Raw genomic sequence first — 20,901 nt, forward strand, 5'->3', positions numbered from 1 at the left:
TTAAAATACAAGAATCTAGGGATTTAAGGGCCAGATTTTCAAATAAATTAGGCCATGCAATTTTGTCACATTTGCATGGACAAGTTACCATGACTGAGTGTGCCAGTTTGAATACTGCATGATTTGCATGCAAAATTAAGTGCCTAACTTGTGGAAAATCCAGACTAAGAATTCTAAGAAAGTTTAGCACAGCAAGGCACCTGCTGTAGTGTTTTGGCCAAGATTTTAGCACTGTAAACCCCTGCGATTTAGAACCAACCAACGGCTGTACAGATTGACGTTTCATTCATTAGATAGATATTTATATTAAAAAAAAAAGACTCACAAAAGGGTCGGGTGACAGGAGGGAAAGTACTACAATTGAAATCCACCATATACTGTTTGTAACAGCAGAGAAACGGAGTGGAGGTCACTGATAATAGATAAGTAAACAAGAATATCATCCCTGGAAAGCTGAATATTTGTACATTATGAAGAGGAGGTTAATCAAAAAGTGTTTTTGTAGACAAAGGAGACCCAAAAGAAGTAGAAGATTGATCACAGTATATTTATATTATTTTGACATAATGATGGACAGAGCTTTTAAAGAAGGAAACTACTTGAGAGTGGCAGAGAGCCAGATTTCTTAATCTGTTGATCAACATACAAGATCAGAAGATGTTTTAGGTTTAAAGGAAACTTTACAGTTTCTGCTTCCAAGTGAAACTAGCAAAAAGATATGGTAGTATCGTCTTGAGGCTAGAAAAGCCATAAAAATCAATAAGTCACCAAAACAAGACCAAATACATCCAGGTCTCTTACCAGCATTAAAGTTATTTCTAAGGAAAATTGCAACAGGCAAGTTCACACAGGTCAGATGAGATAGCTGAAAACTATACAGAGACCAACAAGCTTCATATGACCCCAGAGGAGTGTCAAGAAATTAAAGCCCAACTAGTTACAAAGCCTTTTTCTCCAACTTTTTGTCTGACATCATCAAATGCTATAATAAGCCCAGAGACGGGGGAGAAAAAACAACAGAATTTAGAAGGTTTGACATCATACCTTACTCAGTAAAATTCAGACACAAAACAGCCATAGGAAAGGGCCTTGATGAATTAAATGCTAGGAAACAGAGAACAGTAAAAATAATTAATTTAAAAGGATTACTATCCTTTAAGGATTACTATCAAGTATTCCAATATTAAAGTTTCAATATTACATGCTTTTGTGCCCTTTCTTGATGCTAAATTATTTCTAAATGTAAGTAATGGGGCCCAGATACTTTGGTGATGGCCAATTTAGAAGTGTGTGTGATTTCTGTATCCTTTGTCAGATGCAAATGGTGCTTTCATCAGAAGACAATAGATACAGAATTAGGGGAACATTATTGAAATAGGTTATTAGGTTAAATCATTAGTACTTTCAGATTACAATGACAACCTTTGAATTATTACCTGTGTAGTTCAGTTCAAAGCTGATAATGGGATTTGAAGAAGTGAGAGAATAGGAATCTAGTTCAGGCTGACAAGACAAGTGATGTAATATGCTGAACTGGAGAATATTAAGAAGGGATTATGAGGTGGCAGGTGTGTGTGAGAGACAACTATGTAGATATAAAGAAGTCATGAGGTGGTATAGTAACACTGCACTAGGGTGCATGAAAGAAAATAAATCAATATTAGAAGATGAAGATGAATTTTATTCAATTGGGTAAAATATTTTGGAACAATCGTAGTGGAAAAGCAACCTGATTTGTATTTAAAGAAAGTAAGTACATGGAACCCAAACCCTATCTCCATTTAAGTCCATGGAGTTTTTCCCTGGATGTAAATGGGAGCAGGACGAAGCCCATAACATAGGGTGCACCAAATATATTGTCTTGAAGATAGAAAAGGAGTACTTGTGGCACCTTAGAGACTAACCAATTTGAGCATAAGCTTTCGTGAGCTACAGCTCACTTCATCGGATGCATCCGATGAAGTGAGCTGTAGCTCATGAAAGCTTATGCTCAAATAAATTGGTTGGTCTCTAAGGTGCCACAAGTACTCCTTTTCTTTTTGCGAATACAGACTAACACGGCTGTTACTCTGAAACATGTCTTGAAGATAACACTTCTATAATATTTATATAAACCTTTTAAGTGGTTATACATTTATATTATTATTCTGAAGGAGATTTTCTATTTCAACAACTAGATGTCCCAGTCAGGAACAAGGCCCATACCGTGCTAGACACCGTACAAAGTCCCCACAAAAATGCCCCTAAAAGCTTACAGCCTAAGTAGCTAATAATCCAGAGTTCTAAAGGAAAAACAAATATCACAGGAGTCAGTTATAAAGTAATATAACGCCACTCTCTTGCCAGTGCCCTTTGTTCCCCATAGTGCATTTTCTAGTGCTCTGTTCCTGCCTAGATTTAAATGGCTGTTCTTCTCTGACATTATGGGGTGCCGTGTTTATTGTCTCTCTGACTTCCAGATCAGTGTCCTTGGTTTACTAGAAAGGATATTTGGCCTCTAGAGGGTAACTCTGAAAATTGGATTTGAAAAAAAAATCAAGATGGGTTTTCCCCCTTCTTCTACATGATTAAAATTTCCATTGGCCAAATTATACCTCACTCCCTCCAAAGGTTTGTAGTGTTCTGGATCACCAACAGAACTGTTTACTAAGTTCCAAGTTACAAGATGGAACAGGATTTAAAAGCAGAAACTTCTGTCACTGCAGTAAGCAGAAATGACTGAATACATACAAGATGATTAATGTGCAACTTTTAAAAAGTCACTTTTCAGAATATAATTCACATTTTAGGTGGCTCTAATGGAGGAGATTCCACATAAGTCTAAGATCCCAGTCAGAATTTTTCCCCCTGAAATAATTGCTTTATCTCAGACTATCAAGACAAAAGTGTTAAAAAAAGGTTACATTCCTTGGAATTAAAAATAGTTAATAGATTTAAAATATTCAAGTTCAAATAAACATATCTATTTTAAGTGACTAACTGCTTAATCTGTTTTAAACAGTAATTTCCTTTCACAGTAATGAATAATATACAATCAAAAAGCAAGCTGAATTCCCAACAGCATCTTCCCTTAGATTCAAAGTGATAAGTCATATCAAACACCCTCTGGACATTTTTTTCATTAAATTTATTTTGTTTGCCTTTATGTCCTCACTTCAGCACAATGTACACATTCAACATTGTTGTAGGTTCTTGAAAACCATAATATCTTTCATTCTTTGGTATTTTATCCAGTACTATAGGCTACATGATCTGAATACCAATTATATGGGTCTGAAAGCTGTTGGGAAACTTATCTTTAATACAGGATTTACTGAAGGGATTGGGCTTTTCCACTCATTGTGCCATCAGCCAAGAGACTGGTCCATCCGACATATCTTGGCAAAATGTATTCTAGCTTAACAAAAAAAATTGAAGGGAAACTACTGTACTATATGTAATCCTGAATATTCAGAATGGGAGAAGTGACACCAAAAGCATCCAAGTTCCTTCTCATTAAGTGAGAGAACAAATCATTAATTGTTGAGATAAGTACAAAAGCTTGCAGTAAAGATTCATTGGCATTACAGGAACTTGTAATTATACTAACCAAAATATACACACAAAAATGTGTATTTTACATATACTCAAAAAAGTCACTGTGTTCCATAAGAACTTACTAAGTAAACATTAGCAAAATGTCCTTACTGCAGTAACAGAAGCAAATATTATTAGCACTATAGGTTAGGTAATTGCATTAAAGATGCTGCCAGAAGAAAGCTACAGAAGCCCAGCGTTCACAGAGACACTAATCCAAAAGACCTCACCCCATACAACTCCACTGATTTCACTAGATGAAAATAGAATATGGATCACAAATCTTGGCCTTGGCTGTTACATTTAGCTCCAATAAGCTTGAAAGAGGCTCTACATTCACATGCCTTGGTGAGAGAAATTAATTTTCTGAGGTCAATGTCATAATTTCAGTTCCCAGGTAGAGCAGCCACGAGGTCACATGAACTGTTAATTGCCAAAATGAAATGTAGTTTGATTCATCCCTCTTCGTTCTCTACATCAGTTACATTCCAAGAGAGGTGAATGCTGAACTGGCTGTAACAAATCTTTATATTTTCTATAACAAAAGATAATTTTATCTCCATTGCAAAGAAGTCAGAGGGTTAAAAAGCTTTTATAAAATCTCAGCACTGAACTCACAGTAGTAAGAAAGTCATTCTGGCTGCTGATTTTAGCAAATACAAAAGCTTGATGTAAAGCAGCTTATAACTAAAATTCACATTTTGTTTTTAAAAGTGGAAACGCATTTTTTTAAAAAGAGCAGATTATTGCTGTGTCTCAACAAGTCCTTTCTTTAATAAAGAACATATTGCCTTCATAGAAAATACATGTTTGACACCTAACAGACAAGGTAGCTTGAGAAGAAAAAATAATAATAATTTGCATGCCACAAATATTTCTTCACTGGTCAAAGTTTGGCAACAGTACAACTAAATTTCAATAAGAAGGTTAAATGGTGTCATTCCAATTATGCTTCCCAAACTGCGGTGCTAATCATTTTAAAATTGTGAAACACTCTTGAAGGAAACAAGAAGGTATTATCTAAATCAAATAGTTCTGGACTGAAGAAAAAAAATGCTGTTGTGATTCGGATTCTTGCCATGTGTGACTAGAGAAATACTGGAGGTTCCTCAAAATGTTTTGTCAGCAAGCCTGCTGGAACGTTAGATATGCTGTGTAGAGAAAAAGAAAAACAGGAAAGGTGAAACTGAACTTTCTCATCTTGCAGTAGTACTACTATGTTAAAACTAAACACACTAATGTTCATTTTCAAAGAGAAAAAGATTAAAAACCCACACACACCACTCATTATTTTATAAAAATGTAATACCCCAAGGTCTATTTCCCCAGCCCCCACATTCCCCTCTAAACACCACCACCACGAACAGGATTCATTCTGGTGATGGGAGTTATGATTGCAAATTAGAGTGATGGGAGTACTGCAATGCTGCACTAATGGGAGACTTGTGTTAATCCCCCACAATGATGATTGAATTCATTCCTAAATATCAATAAAATTGATACTGGATCTTGATTTCTGATCATGGGATCACTGGAAAGTTGGATTAGCTACTGTGCCCATATGTGTAAGCATACCCTTTAACTTAACTTATTTTATAGGATGTGCTGGGGCAGCTGAACACAGAATTTAATAGCTCTGGCTTTTTATGAAGTTATATTAACTTGCGTATTGTGCACTTTGGAGGACCCACTACAAAAGAACTAAAAATACAAGTAGGGCATAAGGTACAAGTAGTAAAAATACAAGTAGGGCATAAAGTTGCCTGGAAGAACTCTCTTATTACAAATATTTAGAGGACACAAAAATGACAAGCAAGTGCAAATAAACACTAAGCATACAAAGAAACATATTATGTAAAAATGATTAAATCTTAATGTAACATACATTTCTATTCAACCAGGCCATATTGGCTATAAATTCTGTTATTCTAAGCACGCAAACATCCTACAAAAATTCCTGTGAACTTTACAATATTGTTTATCAAAGAGTAATTTCAGGAAGACAAAGCAGAACACTCTGTTTAGGGTGCCCAGATAGCAACTGTGAAAAACTGGGACGGGGTGGGGAGTAATAGGCGCCTATATAAGAAGTCCCCAAAAAACGGGACATCTGGTCACCCTAGTCATGTTAGATGAGAGGGCTGGAAGATTTTTTTCCCATGGTTTAGATGACTTTGGTCACAGCTGACTGCCAGATCTTGGGAGCTACTCACTGATTATTATGGGAATCCAATCATGGCTAATATTGTTTTTTATCACCAGCCCAGATGAGAAAAAAAAAAACCCCACAAAACACACTGGCCCGGCCTTGTCAAACAACAGTAAACACAACTAGACTCATGCACTCACACCTCCTCGGACACTTCACACCAAACACTCTCTCTCTACTCTCACAAACACTTCACGCCAGCTTCTGTACTGCACTGATCACTTCATAATTCACTTAGTAACCACCAACATCCTAAATTTGACTCACCCCCATTAATCCCTCTACCCACTGAGCACCATTCCACTTAATTCATCACTCTTTGATCTCTCCATCTCTTGCAGAATCTTCCCTAATTTCCCCACCACCACAATTCAGTTTCCCAAATCTACTGTCACTCAGCAGAGACTTCTCAAAACCACACTGGCCATCTCAGCCCCTCAGGCTCCTCACAGCTGCCTCAGCACGTTTCCCTAATTGGGCTTCTAGTCTTTTCCTGACGGCAGGGACTTTTCTTCTGGCTGTTCTATGATCACAACACTCATGGAGAAGCTGGGGGTCCTATTCTTCCCCCACTCACTGGAGCCACAATATCACTGTTCCTCTCCCAGGAGAGGAATCAGGAGCCACGCATATTGTGTCCCACTCGCTTGGGCTAGCAGACAGCTCAGGACAGCAAAACAGGAGAGGTGTGTAGGCCTCCATACTAAGGGGTGAGGAAAGAAGAGGAAGGGAAGCCCAGGGCTACTGCTGATCTTTATTCTTCCTGTTCATGAGCCAAGGAACCTATAGGCTGCTTGTCCACTGAGTCTGCTTCTAAACAGCGGCAAAGTAAATGGAGCTCTTTTTGTAATTCCATCAGGTAACCGACGCTGCCTCACACTGCATAGCAGCTACAGCACCAATTGCACTCATCAGTTCTTGTTCTAACGGGTTTTTTTGTGTTTTTTTTTTTTTGCAGCTATAAGAAGAACTGCTTAGATTCTGCAGAACATGGCTGGTCATGCTAGCCTGGGAAAAATACTTACTTTTCCTAGAGGAGCAGGATTTTGCAAAGACTTTTTAGATAACGCAAGCAGAGAGATATTTCTTGTCGCTGAAATAAAAATAACAAATGTACCAAAGGGCCTGAACTGCTTTGCCATCCAGGACATTTACTATTTGAAATGTAGTTTCATATGCTTGCTGGCTAGCCAAGCAAGGGATGGGAAAGCTCCGAGCAACTCCTGAAGCTGCTGCAACTGTACAGACACTCCTGACTTGCTCATTAGCAAACAGCAATAGACTGTGATATACTGTACATCCATGCTCTTTCCCATGAGCGATACTGTGCATGCGTCTTAATGAAAGAGAGTGTTCCAGCCTACACACCAGAAACCAGGAATGAGTTTATTGTAGAATGATTTGCCACTAAACAAACAAAATTACGTAGAGTTTAAAAACAACCATTCTGTAGCGAGAACAGGTGAGTGAGGATTTTAACCTATAAGGACATAATATAAGAGACAAAAGCCAAGAGTGCAACATTACAACTATGACGATGAGAGATGCTGTAGATAGCATCTTGACAATTGATATAAGCAGTTGTGTTGCTAGGCAATAGTTTCAAACGTGTTTTTCCTTTTGCTACACTTAAAGTGCAGTCAATCAGCTATGACATACTTCAGCAGAGCAGGACTGACATTAGACTGGTACACCACCCCCACTGGCAATCAGTTAAACTGGCTATTTAGTACACTAGCAGCAGGAACATTCTCTTACAAAAACGTATTACGATCGTACAGCAGCAGTACAGGCATCTGGGATACTCCTATGAAAGTTCATGTACTCTTCCGCAGATTGAGTATTTTGACCCCCGTCTGTGCTTTTAATAAGGAAGGGTACTGTCCTCTCTTGATTTTATTGTTGATATGTCTGAGAACGAGGAAAGCATCAAAAGCTGCTGTCGAAAGGGGGTACTTTCCAGAACATTAATGCAGAATGTCAGCAAGTTTTCTGGGGGGCAAAGATGATTTCTCTCTCTATATATATTTTAATACCTCCACGTCCATAATAGTCAGTGCCTGAAAATGGTATCAGCAAAGCATAGTATGAGCATGAACTGTAACATTCACTGAGGCTATGTCTACACTACAGACCTTACAGCGACACAGCTGTACCGCTTCAGCTGCGCCACTGTAAGCTGCTCTATGCTGACGGGAGAGTGTTCTCCCGTTGGCATAATTATACCCCCAACGATTACATAAGTACATAATTACACCCCCAACGACCAGCAGTAGCTACGTCGGCAGAAGAGCGTCACTCAACGACATAGTGCTGTCCACACTGGTGCTTCTGTCGGTGAAACTTATGTCAGTCAGGGGAGTGGGTTTTTTTCACACCCCGACCAACAAAAGCTTTACCAACAAAAGTGCCAGTGTAGACATAGCCTGAGTCACTGCCAAAGAGCAAGAAACTATTTGTTTCATTAATTTCTACAACTCTGTTATGTCTTAGTTGCTTTGATTTTAACAATTAACACAAACCCCAGGAAAAACAGCAGGATACTAACCAAAATGATATTTCCATTATCACCTCAAATTCAGACTCTGGCTCCTAGTGCTCAGTGGAAGAAACTCTGAGTGAGGACCCTCAGATGGGATACTTACTACTTTAAAACTGCTATGTACTAAAGATATTTTTATTCTGAGATGCACAATATGCAGTTTATTATTTTGGTTCCTTTTAAAATAAGCTAGTGTCTTTTGGGGGAATTATTTATGCTGCAGTTCTCAAGCTATATTGTTTGTATTTCTAGATTATGTATTTGTCTGGGCAGAACTCTTTAGAAGGTCAGTTATTCTACTCTCCCTGTCCCCTCCATACTATGCACATGCACAACTTTCATCAGTCGGTGGAGGATCATTATAGCCAGAACCACAATTCACACATTGCAACAACATTACACACTCTGTAACTGCCTGCTTCACACTGTAAGCTTTGATGGGAAAAGAAAAAGAAAATGGCCTCCAAAATCATGTTCACCAAATTATGCTGGGATTTAAGTGCATGCAGTTTATATGAGGGCAAAACTTACAAATTCAGGTATCTACACATCAGTGTTGCGGCTGTTCCGGACTGATATTCATAGTCCTATATATTTCTTTGAGAAGTAGCAAAGCTGTGTCTTCAGATTCCCTATGAATAAAAAGGGTCCGTTAGTTTTTTTTATAACCAACATTCTATTGCTTGAGGCAAGTCCTAAGAGTTGTGCAAATATTGCACAAGCCCCTCTCATATCCTTTCAAACAAGCCAGAAGGCAGCTGAGCGAGAGAGAGGTGTAATTATGACTATGATTATGATCTATATTAAAGGATGTTGCCCTCTAAGGAATGCTGTTTATAGATTGCCAATACACAGTTAAAAATGCAAGAGAAATTATGCAATTGCTCAAATATTTACAATGAGATTCAGCATACAGGTCATAACCACATTACACCCCGATACCCCTCTGTATATCTGGACCATACACAAGCAACAAATTTTCAGGCAAAGGGATCAATGTCAGGGTTTCCTCATCCTGAAGGTTTGGCTCACTTCACCGATGTCTTCCTGAGAAGACTTTTTAATTTGAATTCTTGGGTATTACTCACTATATTCTACTCTTGCTTACTTCTGATTAGGTACTTTAATATGGCTTAGTCTATTAGAGTAACAAATCTTTAGATAGAAAAAAATAACTACAGACTGCCACCTTGTGGAAAACACAAACTACACAAATACTATTCATCATAAAACATAAAAAATCCAGACAATGAAGGCTTGTGCAGAAGAAATCACCACCATTGGAATTTATTATTGATTAGATTAGAGAAACCCAACTATCAGAGCAAACTGTTGATATGACTGTCATACATCAGGATTGGAGCTGCGATAAGAACAGCTCCTATACAATCAACTGTCAATTTACCACCATGTAAACATCATCAACACTAAAAAGCCCCATTAGATATTACTTCAAGTCCTGTGGTTTAACCACTGGACAATACTGTCTATTTCTAGACATAATTTACTTTATTTCTATGGAGTTTTTTCTTTCCAATAGTCAGAAGACATTTTAGTGTAGGGTGACCAAACGTCCCGATTTTATAGGGACAGTCCCGATTTTTGGTCTTTTTCTTATATAGGCTCCTATTATCCCCATCCTGATTTTTCACATTTGCTGTCTGGTCACCCTATTTCAGTGGCACTTGATAACTAGTGCAGTAAGCTACTTGTGCTTCTACTATTATGAAAATTATAGCAAAGCCACACAGTACTAGTTTTACTCAGCAAAAAAAGGCCATTGTTTTGAAGGACCAATTTTAGTTTACTTTTGTTTTTCCAAATACCAACTGGTCTTTGCAATAAGAGAAAAAGATACAGTTAACTAATCATCTGGATGTTTGAGGATCAGTTATTGTTCATGTTTTACACAAGTCATGTTAGCTATCACATGCAGTTTACATACATGTCAATGTCATCCCACAACCCATGTCTATTCAAATGTACTGTGGTAATAAAACGCACAAATCTAAGATATACAAAAGTGAGAAATTAAGTATGCATAAGAGTGAATACAGATTGGCAGCTTTTTCCTTTCAACGGGTTATTGCTTCTCATGCAAGTTACTCTATATCCTGTACCATCTGAAATACATGAAATCAGTTTTTTTTTTTTAAACTATTGTTTTAAACTCAAAATCCAGATAAAGTAATGGTGTTTTGCATGGCCAATTACACAATGGAAATGAAATTTCCCTTTTCATGTCCTAAAAACCAGCTTTGAAACCACTGTGTACATCAGCAGTAAAAATCATAACAAATATCAAAGCTTTGAAGGAAGATCCATTTGTGGCAATTCTTTTTTCCTTATTTTGTTAAAATCTGATGACAGAGCATTAATATCTTGCAATTTCATTCCCACACAAAGTAAAATAAAGTTTTGCTACTTATTGTGCTCGAATCTCTCTTCAGGAATGGTTGCATTTGAAAAGCTGTAGCTGTCAAAACAAATATGGTGTCCTTGCTTAGCCTTGAAAATGATCTTTGCTACATTTACCTTTTTTGAGCACCAAGTTCAGAACAGCGATAAAGTCAAGGCAAAGCATCATACGAGAGATAAGAATATCAATTTGTTTCTTTGCAGAAAAATAGCAGTTCTTATTTCAGAACAAAATGATAATGCTACCTAGATAGGCACATGCACTTCTGAGAGTGACATTCCATGATAACCCCAGAGAAAAAGATTGGTTTCTAAAGAACGGGATGATTTCAGAATACCAGGGATCTCACACCTTCTAAAATATCAGCTGAAACTCTAGGTGTAGTCAATGCAAAACATGTCACCTGAAAAATAAGTCATACTAGAAATAGTACTATTCAGCCAGGTACAAAATGATGTCCAAAAAAAAAAAAAAAAAAGTGTTGGCCATTTGAATAGTAATGAAACCCATTCTCAGCTTGTGCAGGAGCAGTGAAGGCTCATGGTGGCAGATGATTAAGGTTACTGTTATAAAAGGTTGAAGCTAAATTCATGCCATGAGGTTCAATTGAAGTAGCAATGTCTTCAGAGAGACTAGCTAGATGACCTAGTTGGATAAACCTAAGCAGAGCATCTCTGAGAGATGCGTACAGAACTTCATGTGGCTGAACACAGCCAATATTCTAGGTTAGAAGAGTCTGAGGCTGGAAACAGAGGCTGGTGCACCTCTGCTAGGGTGCTCATTAACAGAACCTGGAAGTTGTGAGTCAGCCAAGTAGCAGAATTTAGACATGGCTCTCTTGGAGGCAGCCTGATCTAACATACCAGTGCCAAAAGAAACAAGAAGACAAATGGTGGTTTAGTCAGCTTTATATAAAAGCCAAAGGACCTTTTAATATTGAGTTTGATACAAAAGATCTTGCTAGTCACAATAAGAGATAGCAGCAGCAGGTTTGATTAAGCGTGGAATACTATGAGTGACCAACTTATATTTCCAAGAGTGTAAGGTGGAGGTTATTCCAAGTCTCACTCAGAGAGAGTCAGTACTCCTCAGGAATACAATTTCTCAATGCTAATTGCCCACACACATGATAAACTCTGTCCCCTTCACATAACAAGCAAAGAACGTGCTTACTGTAAAGGTTTTCTTTTCCACAAGGTTGCAATATTTGGAGAATTAGAGAAATATTTCTTCCCAAAAAGCAAGCTGATCAACGTTACATAGCTTCTACTCGCTGGCTACCTCAGGTACTAAAATGACCGCAATGGAAGAGGGCAAATATAGTGCTAATCTATAAAAAGGGGAATAACAATACACCAGGGAATTACAGACCACTCAGTTTAACTTCAGTACCTAGAAAGATAATGGAGAAAATAATCAAGCAATCAATTTGCAAACACCTAGAAGACAATACAGTAGAACCTCAGAATTATCAACAACTCAGGAATGGAGGCTGTTCATAATTCTGAAATTTTCACAACTCTGAACAAAATGTTATGGTTCTTTCAAAAGTTTACAGCTGATCACTGACTTAATACAGCTTTGAAACTTTACTATGCAGAAGAAAAATTCTGCTTTCTACTTTTTTTTTTTTTTAAGTCATTTACTTTTAGTACAGTACAGTACTCTTTATATTTTGGTCTCTGCTGCCGCCTGATTGCACACTTCTGGTTCCAAATGAGGTGTGTGGTTGACCAGTCAGTTCATAATTCTGAGGTTCTACTGTAAAGTGATAAGTAACGGTCAACACTGATTTGTCAAGAACAAATCATGCCAAATCAACCTAACAGCTTTCTTTGAAAGGGCAACAAGCCTTGTGGATAGGGGGAAAGTGGTAGATGTGATATATCTTGACTTTAGTAAGGCTTTTGATACTGTCCTACATGAACTCCTCATAAATAAAATAGGGAAATATAGCCGAGATAAAGCGACTATAAAGTGGGAGCATAACTGGTTGGAAAACCATTCCCAGAAAGTAATCATCAGTGGTTCACAATCAAGCTGGAAGGGCATATCGAGTGCGGTTGTGCAGGGATTGGTCCTGGGTCTGCTCAATACCTTCACAAATTATTTAGATAATAGCATAGAGAGATCATTTGACAGATGAGGAACTGAGGCAGAGACTAAGGGTAAAAATTTTTAAAGCACTTAACTGACTTCAGAGACTAAGCTAATTTGCAAGAATCCCTTTAGAGTTTTGTTTTGAAAATGGTTCTCTGGGACTTGTCCAAGTTCATAGAAGCCTGTGCAGAATCACCAAACCCAGGTCCCCACGAGTGCCAGGTTAGACTCTTAACCACTGGACCATTCCTCCTCTTTGTAGTACTGTATCAAAGGCAACCTTTCTTTCACCACTGTGCACCAGCAAACCCATGCCAAAACTGAAGGTGCGTATTCATTAGTAAAAATCCAACATAGCTTGTATTGTTTCTAACCTATTTCAACAGATATCCTCTTTCTACCACTCCTGGTCAGTATCATACTGAGGAAAAATCCTGTGTAGAACACTGCTATTTCTGTCAAAACTAAAAAATACAATAAAATTAAATAAACTAAAAAAGCCTGGAAAATTAAGCTCTATGATCCTCCCAATCTTCATAATGAAAATGCTAGAAACAAGCAGTAGCATTCTTGTTATTGTCATGTTGGTCACAGATAAACTGTACAAAATAAGAGGAAGAGGACTGATAATTAAGTAACCTGAATTAAATACATATAACTACATTAGAAAAGCAAAATTTGTGGAATTACAGAAAAAAATATGTAATTCTTACCAGTAACACAAGTGACTCTGTAGAGCAAAAAGGTATTCATTGAAACTTTCTATTGGTTTTTCCTGTAGAACATAGTCAATACGACGTCCTCCATTTAGCATCCCAACCTTTACTAAGCAACCCTCTTCCTTCGAAAGATCTGGACTTTCGGCAATTTTTTCAGCTAGAATTGATAGTTTTAACATTGAAGTCAGTCACAAGCTCAACCCTTTATTACTGCTTGATTCTATGACTATAAACGGAGGTCACCATTTTCTACATTAGTTTCTCGGAAGACAGTAGTAGCCTCAACTCAACTGTGGAATAAAACACAAATAAGTCCTTTGCTGTTTTCTGTGTGGTTTATTATTACAAACGGAGGTCTCAGGTTTTTTTTATTATAAATTTAAATAACAGTGCAACCTTGAAGCACAGAGTCTCTGCAAGACATTAGATAGGTAATTAAGAACCACATCTCATTATCCATTCATGTGGTTTCATTCTGTCATGCAGCAGTGTGACTAATAACCATAAAAATGAATTGTTTCAATCTGTTTCTCCAGCAGCAATGACCATCCTTAATTGATTGTGTGAGACTAAGGAAGTGTTTGTTCATTCTACCCAGAAACAACAAAGCATACAATGGTAAATAATACCTGTCAGATAAGTGATAGCAGGCAGAAATCAAGCCCCCAACCTCCCAAGAGATTAATGTTTGTAGAAGGCAATATCTATGACCTAGACACAGTGTTCATTTCAGTTTCTCCACATCCACTCTTTCTGACTCTTGTCTCATTACTCAGCCTGGCCTTCTAGGCAGTAGAGCTTAATTAAAAAGCAGAAATCCCACAGATGTTAAATATTTGTTTACTCATTTTTCTTACAGAAGAGTAAAGGCAAGACATTTAGAAACTTGCTCTTGACATCAAGCTCAATTGTAAGATTTCACTGATCAAAGCCTCCTTTGAAGTAGATGCTGTTAAAGTTTAATTTAATAAAAGGCAAGGAAATACAGTACCAAATACAAAGAACAACATATTAAGAATCTGAAAAAATATGTTTTCCTGGACAAGATCAAATTGTAATTAACTAAAAATCTAACATTTCTAACGTTCATTTGAGCTTTGATGTTTCCACAAACATGAGATTAGTGTACTAAGAGAATATCAGTGAAATGTCAACCTACCTTCTACCACTTGTTTTTCTTCTTCCTCTTTAATTTGATTAGCTACCTTCTCCAGTTCTGCTTGCAGCTGAGTTGAAGAGGTATGAGCACGTGCAAATTCATTAAGAGTCTGCCAAGCGCTCTTCAAAGAGCTGATAAAACCCTGTTTTAGATCTGATCCCATACGAGAAAGAGAATCTTTCAACTCTAAAAAGATCACAATATCAGAAGCATTCTTAGTGAAAATGTTACGTGAACACAAACACAATTTTTTAAAGTAAGTACTAGCCAAAGTACCAATTATTGGGGCATATATGCCCATGCCTCTTATTCCTCTTGATTAAAAGATGACATAGAACACAGCATCTTCACTATAAAAGCACTATTTTGCCACCCGTATTTGAAGTAGATGCTGTTAAAGTTCAATTTAATAAAAGGCAAGGAAATACCGTACCAAACATGTTCAGAATCTGAAAAAAGTAAATGTTGGAAATGGCCACTTCATTCTAACCAGATGATTTCTTCCCAGAGCTCCACAGGAAGTCAGAACTTCCTCCAGGTCCCTGACAACCTAACTTGGAAAAAGTTCCTTATAATCCTGAAATGTGTCAGTTTAACCAAGGGCATGTGAGTTTGACACAAGAGTCAAGAATCCAATCCTATTAACCCAGATACTGCTACTGTCTCAGTAAGGATCTTTTCCTGACTACCCCACAGTGACACCAAGCAGAAAGGCTGGCTAACTCAGGATCAACGTCCACCCAGGGTGGGTCTAAGTTTTCAACTATATTTGGGAGTGGCAGAATTGCAGGCATTGGGGGACAGAGATGGGGATCCAGTTAATTTGGCTACTACTTCTTATCCTCAGAATCTTAAGAAGTTAAAAACTTTATTACAGCCTGATTTCAGAAAGTGCTGAGAACCTGCCCTTTGAAATTCAGCCTCCTTTAAAGCATCTCAAGTTGGGTGCATGAGAAGACAGACACCAAAAATCATTAATCCCCTTTGAAAATCTTGACCTACAATATTTGATGCATTAGAAAATCATAGACTATACATATACAGTAAAATATACATATAAAAAAACCTTTTACCAAGATGAAGTCTTTTTCTGCCTTTGTGGTGTGGAATGAGAACTGGTTTTATGTCCAAGTCTGGAATAATCATAGGTTCTAACCTATAAGCCACTGGGTCAAGCTGCAAATAAAGAGAAAGCCAGAATAACTAAAATTATTTGATGTTTAACAATCCAAAATGTTAGTGACGTTTCAGTTAAAGAAACCTGTTGACAATTAGTGAAGATAATTTGTAGATTCTGTCTTTTTCAGTTAACTCAAGTGAACTAATGTTTAGTTAAATTGTAAATTACTGCTGATTCATTAACACGATCAGTGTTTTCATTCTCTTAGGTTCAGAGACTGTAGGAGAGGGACATGATAGCAGAGATGAGCATTATTTTGCCCTAGCTCTTTAACATAATACATCCAGTGCACAAAAGGATTTCTCTTGCTACAGAATAAGCAAATATCAGTAACCATTCAACACACCACAAAACCTTGCAATACACTACTCAACCGTGTTGAAAGCAACATAGAGTCAAGATAAAAACGCAGATTTTCCCCAGTTTCCAGTATTTCATATAGCTGGCATACTGGCTAGTACTATGACAAGATGGGAATGAAGAGAAGGATAAATCTATTATTTTACAATAACTATAAAGAGTTTCCAAATCTCAATGTGAGGAAGTGGAGTAGTGGAGGAAGACAAAGAGCAGTCTAAAAGTCAGATGACAGAAAACAGATTCTCAATAAGATTATTATTTTGGCTTTGGAAAGCGAAGAGGGCAGGTGGCAAGGTAATTGGGCTAAGTATTAAGTACATGACTTGCAACCAGCTACTTATTTTCTGTAGAGGTTCAGAAATAACCGAGTGTGACTGCAACATTCAGGGGACGATGACTGTTTTAAAATTACTTTTGGTGCCTTAAGAAGTTCAAATGTAGTTTTCCCACCTTCCTTTCATCTAAATTACTTGAAATCCAATCTCACAGGTACTTCTCACTCACTGGATGGTAAATATTGAAGAATCCCTTGCAGGTAGGAAGTCTATAGTTCTCATCAATATTCTCCACTCCTCGTACAGAAAGGAACACACCGATTGGAGAACCCAGGGCAAAGAAATTTTCTGGTTCGAAGTCTAGCACACTGTAAGCCACAGAAACCTAGAAGCACAAAGTAATCAAACAAAATAAATGCCACCTCAAATGTCAGGCAATTCACTTTAAGCCTAACTAAAAAGGAAAAATGGTGACTGGCTCAGCAAACACCCAACAACCCGCTAGTTTACGCTGCAGGGTGGCAGATATTTGCTGGGATATTCTGCCCATATGGCTTACATGGAGAAGCCTTGCAAAGGCACCTTAAAAACATATAGGAAAGTATATGAGGATAAGTCAAACTAACAGGAAATATTTCAGTGTATTTTCTTAAAATAAAACTTTAGATTAAGAACAGACCATTCAAATTTTAGGTCTACAATGATGTAGAACAAAGGTAATGTGTAAGCATCCAAAGAAAACCCAAATGACTATTCAACACCATGGCAGTCCAAGTGCTGTAATTTAATGTAGGAGACCTTGATTTGGGAATGGAGCCAGTCCTAGCCACTCTGAAGGGGTGAAATTAATTGTGGTGGCCGCATTACTGAAAGCAAAGCTGAACGCTAACTTTAACAAGCCCTCCCACACTTATAATGAAAAACAAGAAATACCCAAGTTCTTTCACATGACTAGAATGAAATGGGATGTTTTTACTTTTTTTGTTTTGTCTTAGTATATACCACTATTCTCAAATAAGATGTTTTAATTAACAATCTTACCTGGCCAGTACCAACTTCAAAATACTCATAGTCAATGTTCACAGAAGAAACCAAGGCACCAACAGGAAGTTTTCTCTTTGACCTCTCATGCAGACTATTAGATTCTGAAGTGGCAACAGAAGTAACTACTTCTTTTGCTTTCTGTGCAGCTTCCTGAGTTTGCACTGCTTTTTTTTCTGCTAATGATTTTTTCTTTTCCTATTGAAACAAAGTTATCAAAACCTGAAAAAGTCTATTGTTATGGCAACTTTTCTCAGTCCCTATCTTGGGTTTTCAGATGTACCTTATGTATTTACAGTTGGTCTGTTTCAGATGCTGGAAGCACACACACCTCCCCGACCCCGTCCCACCCACCCTTTTTTTTTTTTTTTTTTTGCCTCTTTCTACCAACCTTCCTTATGGAGCACTGTGGGAACCTGCACAGAGGATTCTAGGGCACAACTAGCATGAACACTTGCAGGCAGCCAAACAAAGTTAAACTGTAAGAAAACTCACAATATGTGCCATGTTACCCAACGAAGCAAACACCACATTTTTTGATTCTTCTACTTGATAACTGGTTGCCAAGTCACTGAATGTGTTAACATTTATTTTAAGTTTATGTTAAGAACAGTGACAGAAAGCAGATGAAAGCATTCCTCCATTCATCAATCTTCAAAACAAGTATTGTTTATGGCGTGAAATCAGTTCAATATTTGAACAAATGAGGCAGTTTTGTTCACTCTCTTTTAAAAAAAGCACAGAAAGGGATTACTATGACAATATCAGCTTATAGTAGGAAACCTGAGAGTCTAAGTTATAAAATGATTAAACTGCAGACCACCTCACTCTGTATTAAGTGCTGTAAGAACTGATACTGATACTGAGCCACCTAGAATTAGTCGTTGGTAGGAATCTAGAATATTATACTATCAATGGATTTTCACACTGATGACCGAAAGCTATTCTCAAGAGTGAAAATCAACCATTTAAAGAAGGAAGTCATTTGGTATTGCTATGGAAAAAACAAACACTTTTTTCACAAGCACCAATTAAAACACAATCAGTAAATGAGGTTATATTTAGAACTAGTATAAAAAAACTGAACGGCAAACAACCAAAAAAGATACAAGCATTAATCAGGGGAGGGACTAGGGTAGAGAGAGAAACTTTCACCTCTAAGTCATACATTCAAATCTAGCTCAGACCAATAGTGACCACAAGACACTATCTGACTGCAGTACAGTGGCCTACATTAATTTGGTGGTTCAGTCCAGCTCCCAGTCAACAGAACAAAATCCACCACCACAACTGGCAACAAGTTTGGCAATTTGAGCAAGGATAAAATTGGCAAAATGTGAAATATCCTTTCACCCTCCAAGTTAGCTATGAGGCATGTTGCAGAGATGCCATGAAGAAGTTATGCACTGCAGCTACCTGTACTGTGCTTCATTCTCTCTTTTTTCCATACAGTATTAAATTTTATCGTTGTAGAACCAGTTAGGAAAGGTTTTTTTCTATAAAATTCAGTTTTGCTTTCAATTCAAAATGCCAAACCACATTACCCTGGTGTAGACTCTACAGAAGCATGTCATGTGTGCAGTGTGGAGATCTACAAATATAATAAAATAGATTTTTATTGCTAATACACAGAAATCAATTTTTAAAAAAATTCAATCACATTAACTTTTCCCCTTGTTAAAAAATTAGCACATTCCTAAGATGCTACAGATAAGATCTATAAATCTGGTATAATTAAAAAAAAGATTATTTGGCATTTACTGGAAATTCTTCAGTAATTTCTTGCATTATTCTTTTGCTCATTGTTATTGCAGTTAGTGGGGGGAGGGAAGGAAAAATCAAAGATTCTGACAGAACCCACCTAAAAGGAAAAAGCAAGAACTTGTTTTTCCCCAAAGGCTTTTAACTCATCGATCTATATATTAGATCTTTACTTGGACAAATAAACTATAATCGTGTCTAATTTACTGAAATATAAACAGGCAAAACATTATTTAAAAATTAAGTTAGTCAGTTTAGTTTCTGATAGGAGGGTGCAATATTTAAAGTCTCTCTCAACATTTAGGGCTTATCTTTCCAAAAGGAGTTTCTTGTAGGGTTCTATCCTGTCAAACCTCCTGCTTAGCAGCCACACATGTATAGTAAGAGAGATGTTTTGAGCAGTAATACCAGCAGTTTGCTGTTGACATTTTTATGTCTACTCATCAAACTTACATTTTGAGTTTTCTTGGTTTTTCTAGTTCTTGAATGAATTAGGATCCTGCATGAAAGCTAGCTGGCTTAGGATCAAACCATACCACACAGGTGATAATAGCAGGCAGAGGGAAACACTTTGAACAGTTGACAGAGGCTGCGGCTACGCCTTCATTTGAGGGCGCCCGCACAACCTGAATGGTTCACTATCTCGGGATGTTAAAGCCTTTACAGATTCTGGATTTTCAGATAAAAGGTACAAAGCCTGCCACCATCAACCATTGCAACTAGAACTGTTTGAAATTTTCAGAATTTTGAGTTTAACAACATTTAAAAAAGATTATTTCAATTCAATTTCGGATGGAAAACTTGAAATTTTATGCACATTATATATAGAAGTATTGAAATCATTTGGGCCATTACATAACAGTAGAGAATGTTACGTATTAGTAGAAAAACAAATAATGTTAAATAATACCATTATAAATGCATTATAAAACATTGCGCATTTACCTGTTTGGCTGCTCTGTCTTTTACAAAGTTGGCAATTTTCTTTCTTGGTCCAAGAGGTATACCCATTTCCTTCAGGTCATCAACTGTACACATCAGCTGGAAAAAAACCCAAAAAATATATATAGGATTTCTTACCTAGTGACTTACTGAAAATATGGCTTAAAAATTAGTTAAGTAAACTCAAATAGTACAGATTAAGATTTACACGGAATTAAATAAAGATCAAAGAGGGTACAGGACAACAATAAATGTACATAAGAGGAGACCAAACTACTTAATTGAAAGTGTTATGGATTCACATAATATTTAATCTTAAGTATACAATACATACAATTAAAGTTTCAATTTTAAAAAAAGCTATTTAGACTAAGCTATAAAGCAAAAAAGATTGTCTGGCTCCCAATGTCAACTTAAACTGTTAGCTGTACCAGAGATTCCATATCAATTCTCTCCTTTTCAAATGTGTCAATATACTCTGAGACACTGAGCATTTCCAGAGCCTTCTGTAAGGTTGGAACTTCATCCTCCACATCAGGATCACAGGGCTCCTCACTAGAAGGAGTAATCATGGGTGCCAAGGAGTTGGTATCCTCTGCCACCTTGAGAGAAGATTAA

The 20,901-nt window shown here is 37.2% G+C and overlaps 1 protein-coding gene across 1 annotated transcript in view; it reads right to left on the bottom strand.

Annotated features, from left to right (window-relative positions):
* Positions 1–1,982: 1,982 nt before the first annotated feature.
* Positions 1,983–20,901, bottom strand: part of SEC23IP (SEC23 interacting protein) — a gene marked incomplete at its 5' end in the record, with an annotated part of 38,777 nt that continues 19,858 nt past the window's right edge. The window contains 9 exon segments of the mRNA XM_084633827.1: positions 1,983–4,727; positions 8,859–8,959; positions 13,560–13,722; positions 14,725–14,910; positions 15,798–15,900; positions 16,769–16,924; positions 17,581–17,778; positions 20,287–20,382; positions 20,715–20,885. Coding sequence (XP_084489953.1) covers positions 8,878–8,959; positions 13,560–13,722; positions 14,725–14,910; positions 15,798–15,900; positions 16,769–16,924; positions 17,581–17,778; positions 20,287–20,382; positions 20,715–20,885 — 1,155 coding nt within the window. The 3' untranslated portion in view covers positions 1,983–4,727; positions 8,859–8,877.

Source organism: Lepidochelys olivacea, assembly GCF_965140295.1.
Source record: "Lepidochelys olivacea isolate rLepOli2 genome assembly, chromosome: 7".
In the NCBI taxonomy this organism is placed as follows: Eukaryota; Metazoa; Chordata; order Testudines; family Cheloniidae; genus Lepidochelys; species Lepidochelys olivacea.